At 32.3% G+C, this 10256-nt stretch overlaps 1 protein-coding gene and 1 long non-coding RNA gene across 2 annotated transcripts; one reads left to right on the forward strand and one right to left on the reverse strand.

The window, feature by feature from the left end:
* The first annotated feature begins 1015 nt into the window (after positions 1 to 1015).
* On the forward strand, positions 1016 to 1398 carry LOC145057580 (uncharacterized). Its single transcript, XR_013686149.1, has 3 exons — positions 1016 to 1104; positions 1189 to 1257; positions 1355 to 1398. It is a non-coding gene; the product is annotated as an uncharacterized LOC145057580 (long non-coding RNA).
* Positions 1399 to 6699: 5301 nt separating this feature from the next.
* On the reverse strand, positions 6700 to 8816 carry LOC145059869 (protein FAR-RED IMPAIRED RESPONSE 1-like). Its single transcript, XM_079007638.1, has 4 exons — positions 8484 to 8816; positions 8229 to 8378; positions 7407 to 8042; positions 6700 to 7323 (listed from the first exon to the last, which is right to left on the reverse strand). Exons 1-4 carry the CDS (start codon positions 8814 to 8816, stop codon positions 6700 to 6702), a joined length of 1743 nt encoding a protein of 580 aa, XP_078863764.1.
* Positions 8817 to 10256: the final 1440 nt, after the last annotated feature.

Genomic DNA, 10256 nt, shown 5'->3' on the forward strand with positions numbered 1-10256 from the left:
AGTTTTATATAAGTTAGATTATTTTAGATAATAATCAAAATAAAAATTAAATGTTGCATATTCTTAGAATATCATTATTTTATCTTAACATTAAATTATTTATGAGCTTTTTGAAATCATGTCCCAAAATTGGTTACCATGACTTGAGGATATGAATGTGATTAAACGTCGAGTACTCAACATCTAATCAAACTTTTATGATTAAAAAGTACAAATTGGTGGCAAGTTGACAGTTGGACTGTAGCAGAGGAAAGGTCATCTTCTTTTACTTTGTTTGGGCTGATTCATGGCCCAATTTTGTCATAGGATAACTATAAAGAAGAAACGAAGGCCCTCTTTCTGTCTAGTGGGCTGTAGAAGCTTTCAGAAGTGTCTTTTTCTTCAAGATCATATGACAATTTAAATCAGTCAACTCTTATCTGCTGTCTTTTGATTGATTATAATTTATAGTTGTTGATGGGTGTTTCTTTTAGGTCCAAGTGTTGGTAGAAAAAGATAGAAACTTGGACTTACAACATGCTTTGGAAGTTGTTGCTTCTGTGCAATCTTTGAAAATAGATGTTGTAACAATACGCGAGGTAGACATATTCTTGTTTCTTCTCATTTGTATTGCATTTGATGATAAGGATTAGGAGGGCATTTATGTCTTTTTTTTATAAATCTTTTTATAAAAAAATATTTATAAATCTTTTTTTATAAATCTTGTTTCTTGTCATTTGCCGCCAAGGTATATATTATTCTTATATAAAATGAAATTGTAAATTTTTATATTCTTTTTTATAAATCTTTTTATATTTTATAAAAAAAAATAGGTTGTGGGAAAGGTGTTGCCAGAGCTAAATGGAAAGCTTACTGGAATGGATCTTAGGGTTCATTGTTTGATGGGTTTAACCAACCAAATAGTCTTACGTTATGCTCCACAATTTCCCCAGATACAGGCACGATGCTCTCAACTAGTCGGCCATCAAATCTTCTGAATACATCAACTGGTATGATGATGATGTAATACATTTTCTTATTTTGCTCGCTAAAAGACACAACTGTGATGAAATTTGGGCACACAATGCACTCAGAATGCTGTCACGAGATGATTAAGCGTAATAAGTAAGTCAATCTAAAGTTGTCTTGGATTAGTTCATTTCCAAATCTTGTGAAATTTTAGCTAAATTTCAATGGATTTTATTACAGATACTCTTGTCCCATATGCTCAAAATCAGTAATGGATATGTCTATGATGTGGAGAGACTAGATGAAGAGGTCCAACTATTGAATCTGTGACTGAAAATTTAATTTTAAACAACAAATTCTTGATCATCTTTCGTTTCTATAAGTTGGTTTGTTTTGTAATTCTCAGATTGAAGCTACTGTGATGCCTGAAGATTACAGACAAAAGAAGGTATTATATTACGAGTTTCTTGAATTTTGAATCTTGAAGAGATTGAAACTGTTAAGTTTTAATGTAATTCTTTCTCCACTTCACTTGTGTTGTGTGTGGATTGATTGATTTGGGGAACAGAGAGGCATCCAAATATGAAGAAAGCTCCTACTTGAGGATACTTTTGGACAGCAGAGATGCGTCAAGGTAACATAACATATCTATTTATTGTTGGAGTCTTTATATATTAAGTAGAAAAATTGCTACAAAATGACAGAAAGTCAACGCCTCCAACGTGAAGTATACATATACTTCCAATTATTCTGATGGTTTGCAATGCCAAAAATTTCCGTTTCTGATTATCATCTTCTCTTTCTATTGCCATATGCTCACACAAATTTTTGTAGCTGATTACACATTAATTTAATTATGCAGGTTTTGAAGTTTTTGATGGAAAAGAATAGTGTTAATGCTCTTCATAGAAAAGTATGTTGGTATTTTAGGAAATTTGGCTAATAATTTAGTTAATTATATAAAAAATGTTGAAATGTTACATTTGTCTACTATTGGAATGATTATTTGATGTATTACATTTGTCTACTATTGGAATGATTGTTTGTATGACATTAACTTTTGTGCAATGTATTGTATTTTTTGTATATAGTATTTTATTTTCTATTACGAGACATGAAATGGAAACTTAATTTGAAAATCAGTAAACCTATAAATAATTTTTTTTTTTTAAAATTAAAATTATGATACGCAAAAATGTGTGTCGTCTTCATTTATGACAGGGGCTTCCTTGATACGCATTGCGTGTCATAAACACACGCGTCGTAAGGTTACGACACGTAAATGCGTGTCGTCTTCCTTTATGACAGGGCCTTCCTTGATACGCATTGCGCGTCATAACCGCACGTCGTAAATGTGCATCGTCTCTCTTTATGACAGGGCCTTCCTTGACGCGCATTTGCGCGTCGTCTGAGCATTTTACGACGCGCAATGAGCGTCGTAAAAGGTTGTTTTTCTAGTAGTGCTGGTGGGGGGAAAAACTAGAATTACCCAAAAAGAGAAGCAATGGAAAATCATATAAGAATGACTCAAGTGATGATGATTTTGTTGAGAAGAAAAAGGAGGTGGGTTCTGGAAAGAATGAAATGAAAATGAAAAGGAAAAGAGTTGACAAGAGTGTTAATGATAAAAAGGTTAAGGTGAAAGGGAAAAAAGTAATTGGAACCGAAGGAAAATGTAAAGAAGGGAAGGTAGGAACTGAATTTCAAAGGTTGAGTACTCGTATGTCTCCAAATTCTTTGTATCTAGCCATGAAAAGTTTGTCAAAGAGCCAGAGAGAAATGGGACGTGATATGGGTTTTGGATCTTTTCTGGGAATGAAGATTGATACACTACCTGGAAAGCTAGCATATTTTGTTGTGGATAGCTTCACAACAGGTTCTTGTTCCATAAGGTTTAGAAATGGTGAAGTGGCCATAACAAACGAGACAGTGGAAGCTATGTTTGGACTTCCGAATAAGGGTTTGGATTTTAACACACTAGATGAATGTGATAAGAATGATCCTTTGCTTGAAGCTTGGAAAGGACAATATGGGAAGGGAAATTATTATAATGGGAACTATTTGAAGAATATAAGGAAAACAAATATTGCGGATGAGTTGTTTAAGTTGAATTTCTTGACGTTATTCATTAACACTTTTGCTGAAACAGAGACAATGGGGTCTTGTAGAATTAATTTTATTGAAAAGTTAATTCAATGCAAAGATGTGTCAAGGATTAACTGGTGTGAGTACATAGTGGACTGTTTAGGAAAAAGCAAGAATAAATGGAGGCTAAATGACAAAAACTGCTACTTCACAGGACCTGTAGCGCTTCTAATGGTATGATATTGAATCTTAATTTAATCTTTTAACTTTTTTATCATTAAAAATTATTTCTAATGAAAAAATTATTGAATGTAATTGTGTAGATGGCGTATGCAAACAGAGTGATATGTGAAGATGTCAATTTGTGTATGCATAGGCCCTTTATCACAGAAATTGATTCAGAGCACCTTAGAGTGTTAGAAGAATATGAAATAAGCAGGGGTGTATTTGGAACTCTAACTTTAAGGGAACATGTGGATGGTGTGTTTTATGATGCGATGATGAATCAAGATAATTCAAAAGATAGATCAGTTGAGGTAAAATTATTGTATAATAAATATAATATGTATAGTAGTTAATTTATTTTATGGATTGTTAATTGTATAGTATAAAAAAATATTAGATTGTTAAAATAACATTTCATTTATTTTTATTGTAGGAGAGTTGTGGGATTATTGAGAGTATGGTAGGAAGGTTGGTTGAGCAGAAGCAGGTTGTAGAGGCAAGTAGTTTGATGTGTATGGAAATGCATCCGAATAATGATAAAGTGAAGGCAGTGATTAAGAAGGTCGTTGACATCTTTAATGGGACAACACTAAAAGCCTTAATTGTTGAAGGGCATGAAGATAGAATGGAGGTTGATGGTACGAGTGTGAAGGCAACAGAAGGAGGACAAACAGATGAGGATATGAACCAAATGATTACTAAGTTGACAAATAAGATGAGGGAGGATTTACTTAGTGGACGAAAAGTTCATTCTGAATCAAATGTGGATGCTTCATATCATGGAATGGAAGGAATGTCCCCGACAATTGTGAAGCCAACCGGTATGTGCAATGATAAGGTTCTGTTTGAGCATCATGGTGGTACACACCAACATAATATAGGAATGGAAGTTGTAATGTACAATGGGAATTCTACTTTTGATTCTCCTTGTATATTAACACCTGGTTGGATAAAGAAAGCTGATGAAATAGAAAGGAACAACTCTAAAAAGAGTAGTATGTTAAATAATGATTGTCCATCATTTGAAGCTAGACTTAATGAATGCGCATATGAGATGAATACTGCGAAAGGGAATGAAGGTAAAGATTATGCAATTGTTGAACAGGAAGGTCTTAAAAGGACAAAGAGAAATGTTGAAGCTGTAGTAGGGATTAAAATGAGAGAAAAAAGAGAAATGAAGCATGGGCCTACATTGAAGTCACCTTTTGTACAAAGAGTTGTGGACTTGAAAGATTCAATTGAGCAAAAAGAAATACTGGTTGCACAAGCCATTGTTGGATTAGGAATGGATAAAAGGTGTAGTTGCATACTTGTTTATTTGTTTTTTTTTATGATTAATGTTGCGTAAAATATCTGATTTATACAACCATGAAAAATGCAGGGAGCTCGTATGGGAATCAAAAGAAGGGTTTGGAATGCATCTACAATATGCCAAAACTCTTGCAGCAAAAGTGAATATTCATTCAAATGTAATCGATTGTTGGAGTGTTGTACTAAACAAATTGGAAGAGAGTAAGGCAGAGTCGTCATATTCTAGACTTTTTTTTACAACAGGCACACTGGTATGCTTTATTTTAAAAAATATAATAACAGTTTTTTAAAAATTTAATGTTACTTATTGTGTTGTTTAGTTGTAATGCCCAGCGTGAATCAATGTATGATGAGAGGGTAAATGAAGATGTGAGATACAAGGAGTTTGAAGTTATGGTCTCCTCAGCAATTGAAGATCTTACAACTGATTCTGAGCTAAAAAACATGGATTTGGTAATAAAAATATGATGTTTAAAATGTGATATTACATTTATTTTTTTTATTAAGTGTTATATGTTGACTAATATGTTGTAGGTTTTCTTCCCCATTGTTGATGGGAATTACTACCTCATATGTTTTAACCTTAAAAGTTTTTCACTTTTGATAATTGATCAAAGGAGATTGGTGGGGACAGTTGGGTCGGTCTATGGGAACATACCCCATGTGTTGGTAAGTATGAAAATAAGATCATTAGTCTTAATATATGTTCATATGATTATGTAAATGGTTAGTACAATTTGTGTTACATAATTAATGATTGTCTGTAATGTTTTGTTAACAACAAAGATTTTTCTGCCATTTTCTAAATGATGTCTGTAAGAAGAGGGTGAAGACCCTGATGACAATGAATGTGGTGGTGTTGAAAATGAAGTGTCAAGCATACAACCATTCAGATGACGGTGGAATCTATCTTATGCGACATATGGAGAGTTTTATGGGGGATCAAACATCAAAGTGGGATTGTGGGCTAGCTGTGGATTTAAAAACACAAGATATGTATTTACAGAAGTTAAGGTACAAGTATTTGGTGAGGTTGCTGTTGTTTGATCATAATATTTTGAGGTGTGATTTTGAAAAGGAGTATGCAAAGTTTGTTAAAATGGATAAGGCGACAAGGAAGAGAATAGTTCAGGAGAATCTAAAAGTAGTCTTTGATGAAGCAATTGGTTAAAAGCTGATGGGGAAGCTGTTTTTTTAGGTATGGCTTGTGGGTTAGTATTGTTTTGACAAACAGTTTTATTTGGTGGGATGGTAGGTTTGTGTTTAGGGTTAATGTAGTATGGATTTGTTTTTGTTATGTGTCTAAAGTTATTATGTTGGTTGTGGTTTGAACCCTTATTACTACTAGTTATGTATGGAACCCTTATTATGTTGACTATGTGTTGATTGTTTGATCAATGTGTCTGAAATGATTTAGTCTAAGGTAAAACTGCATTCGATTTTCAGCAAATAATTTTTTTTAGAGTTTTTACTTTAATGGACATGTCGTGGAATGTGATTTGAATGTTGTATAATCCAAATCTGTAAATTCAAGAAAGTATACGTAATCCAAAGCTGTAAGTAGAACAACCAAATCATTATAAATTCGCAATTAGCAATATATGTACAATTTTTGTTGACACTTATATGTACATGTAATGTGTTATCGTTTTTTTGAAACCACGATAAACGTGTATACGGTACAGTACAAGATATGTACATTAAGTGATGAAATTGTCGTACTTGATAATGTATGTAGTATTATAAATGAATGTCATTGTGAGGATGCTCTATTCAAGGGGTTTTGCATAATACGTCATATTTTTATGTATGCAACAAAACATTTGTTTGGAAAAACTTAATATTTTTTTAAGTTTTGGAAACGACACATCATCTATTGAGTGTTCTGTAATAGTATGAATACTAATATCATTCAATGATGAATAAATTTGTACATAAAAATTAGTATAGACTAAGATAAAAATAACATATATAGAGAAATGCAAAACAATATAAACGACAAACAAAGTTCTTATTAGCATTCAAACATGTCTGTAATATGAATATGACAAATCTAAAACAAGCAGATGTGAAGAAAAAAATTTAAGTTTAGAAACAATTAAAAAAAATAAAAACAAATGCTAAATAAAATTAATTCTTCTTCCCAGGACGTTCTTTGAAAATGTTGTTCTTCTCATCTTCTTTCCTTACAGGGCAATTTTGCCAATCATGATCGTTGCCATTGCGACAATAACTGCATCTGGAACCCTTTGATTTTTCTGTTGCAACCTCTCTCGAACTTTTCACTCTTTTTTTAGTACCACTTCCTTTGTTGCGGATTTCTCCAGGATTTTGAATATCCACACTAGTGGGAATGGTAACACCAAGTGTTTTTTTGAACTCTTTATTCTTGTTTCCTTTATCATGAGTTGTGAAATTGGAAAGGAACTTTGCTTCAAGCTGCTTTATTTCGTCCAAGTATTCTTTCAATTTGGTGTGATTATTGTTGAGAGAAGATACACAGTTATCAATAGTAGAAAATATATCAAGTGCAACTCTTTGGGTATTCTCGTCAGAATCAACATAACGAAAACACTTTTTCATCAGTTCTGTGGGGATGATGTCCTTCTGCCAGCGTCTGAGTAAATATTTGGAAGGAATCTCTTTGATGTTATATGTCTTCATTACGGTAAAAATGTGGCGACACAAAAAACCAAATTGCTCAAACTTCATACAATGACATGTAAATGTTTGTGCAGACTTATTGTTTGTAACCTGTATTGAATAAAGTGAATAATAGTTATTAAAAAATATATGAAACTTAAAAGAGTAAGAGTACAAGTTTCAAGAACAATTACCTTGTAAGTAGACTCACGTATAGGTATATCCCATTGATAATCATTTTCAACTTTTGGATCAAGCTGAGAAGCATTTGCATTAGAAGGAATGTAATGAATAAATTCCTTGACAAGACACTCATCAACATTGTCGAATGTGCTGATCGAAATTTGAGTACATGAAACCATAGACAAGTACATTTCATTTTGAACTTGACGAAAGACAGTGCGAGTGTAAAACATAGAGGCATTCCTCTCGATCTCAAATGGTGTCCTCATTGTTGGATGTTTGTTGTTAGTTTTGAAGTCAAAAGATGACTGAGTGAATCTTTGCTTCTCCATAGCAGCTTCAAATGAAATCATGAAATGGACAACAGTAGAACCATAATGCGTGTTCTGGTGAAATGCTGAATTCTCACTTTCAGAACGAGATGTGGTTTGCATTAATCCTGATAAAGGTACATGCTTGAAAAATGCAGGTATCCAGAAATGTCTCAATCCATGCATACAATCCAACAATTTATTATCCGTGAGCTTATATTCATTCAATAATGACTTCCACCCTACCTCAAAGTCATCAACTTCAAGCCTAGAATTCCATATCAAGAAGTTGAACTTTTTACGAAATTCTGGATTGTTGACAATGTTCAAAGAAACCTGTGAATTTGTAAATGTAATATACGTAATCAACTATAAAACCAAAAACATTCTGATTTGAATACACCAAAAAAAATGATTGTTTTATTGGTAAAATTGTATTACATAGACAATAATAAATACCTTCAATGGCAATTTAGATGTGATAGGCCACATGCAAAGCCTATGAATCGATTATAGGAAAACAGTTTCGATGGCTTTCTTCATTGCAGGGTCTTGGTCGGATAAAACCAACAATGGTTGTTTGCCAAAAGCTTTAATAAAATATTTCAACAACCATATATAGGAATCAGTGTCTTCTCTGCTCAACAAGCCAACACCAAAAGTGACACACCTCTTGTGATTATCAATTATAGTAAATGGGACAAAAACCATATGGTACATGTAAAAGTATGTTAATTAATATGTATATTATTAATAAGTAGAAATATAATAAACTACAATCATTTGCAACTTGTTAGTTCGGAAAGTAGCATCGAAAGAAACTACATCACCAAACTCTTTATAATTTATCTTGGATGTTTCATCTGCCCAAAAAAGAGCATTCAACTGCTTATTCTCAACTCGATACTCAAAAGAAAAATTTTTAACATTTCCTTTTCTGTTATTCAGCTTGTCCACTAGCATCTGAGCATCATTACCACCTATAAAGAAATTGAGATCCCTCATGTAATTTTTGAAGTCATCAATTAGACCGCCTACAAAATTGTATCCACCAAGAATACTTGTATACATCCTGTGAGCTATGGTTGCACCAATATTCTGAGTAGACATTGTAAGAATGAAAGATTTTTGAGTGTCATCCAACTGCCTATGATGACGTGAAAACAACATATGGTCCCTTGGTATAAGTGGATGATTGTGTTTTTCTTCAAATTCATATAACAACCATTTGGTAGTTCCATGAAAAATGTTAAATCGTATACGTGCCTTGCATCCCGTCCTACTAGTGTCAACCCTTCTCTTAATTTTAATTGTTTTTGGGTCCAAAGTATCAACAGGAGATGTATTTGGGAAACCTTCCCTGTTACATAGCAGATATTTCATGTACACCATGCCACGCTTTTTTTTTTGTTTGTTGACTTTCTAACATCAAAACCTGCTACACATGCATATCTTCTGTACATGTCTTCAATTGCATCATTAGGGACATAAGGAATCCAATACGATTTACCAGCTATGACCAAGTATTGATCAATGTCTGTAACATCTAATAACCATGACAAGTTAATAACATAATACAAATAACAAATCAACAAATCAACAAATCAAATAAACTTAAATAAATAGTATATGATACTGAATGTCAATTTTTTGATATTATTCTAACAATATACAAAATTGTGTAATGTAATCGACACATTTTTTTAACAAACTTAAAGAAAAAAAACAAACATACTAGGAACTTGAATGGATTGATCAATATTTTCAAGAAATGTGAAATCCCGTTGATTGTGTTCAGCCATGATGTCGACTTTCCCAAATGCGGTATTATCATCATCAGTCGAACAAAATTCATCATCACTTGACAAAAAATCATCCTCGACTGATGCAGTTTGATCGTAATTGATTTCGTCCTCTTCATTGATCGCGTTTATATCATCAAACTCGTTGCAGAATGACAAAACCATTAATGGAATCTTACGGACTCCTTTCAGACCAACTAAACTTGAATATCCGATTCACGTTGCTAATATTGAGGACTGACACACACGATTGATACTTGAAGAATTCATAAATGTTTGATAGATATAATATAAAACATTCCTTAATTATAAGAGTTTGATTGATATATTCTTTAAAGCTGATTAAACAATCAAACCTTGCCTTTATTAATGTAAAATATTATAATTTTTATATTTAATTAATTATATAAATTGATTGGCTGAGATTTGTCCTCATGTTCTCACTTTAAAAATGGTTCTCATTTGAATAGGGACCAAAACTGCATGTAAACTAGCTCAAAAGGACCACCAATCTAAAAAAGTCGTGGTTTGGACTAAAACTCCAAAAAAATGTATATCATAGGGACCACTTTTGCAATTTTGTCCATAATATTTAATTATTTATATATGTAAACTATAAAATGTAATAAATACTATACTAATTCATATTTCAAAATTTCATTCCTTATATCAAAAATTTATGTTAAAAATATTTATTATTTGCATTTTAATATTTTATTTAATCAACTCGGGTAATACATGGGTTTTA

This window comes from Lactuca serriola, chromosome 6 (genome assembly GCF_051521515.1).
Source record: "Lactuca serriola cultivar US96UC23 chromosome 6, Lser_US96UC23_V15, whole genome shotgun sequence".
NCBI classification, from domain to species: Eukaryota; Viridiplantae; Streptophyta; class Magnoliopsida; order Asterales; family Asteraceae; genus Lactuca; species Lactuca serriola.

Bases quoted from the DNA above. Each gene is read 5' to 3' on its own strand.
- LOC145059869 (XM_079007638.1), bottom strand. From the start codon at position 8,816: ATGTCTACTCAGAATATTGGTGCAACCATAGCTCACAGGATGTATACA. The intron at 8,379-8,483 runs GTAGTTTATTAT...GATAATCACAAG, and splicing joins CTAACAAGTTGCAAATGATT to AGGTGTGTCACTTTTGGTGT. The intron at 8,043-8,228 runs GTTTTCCTATAA...ACAAATTCACAG, and splicing joins TGAAGAAAGCCATCGAAACT to GTTTCTTTGAACATTGTCAA.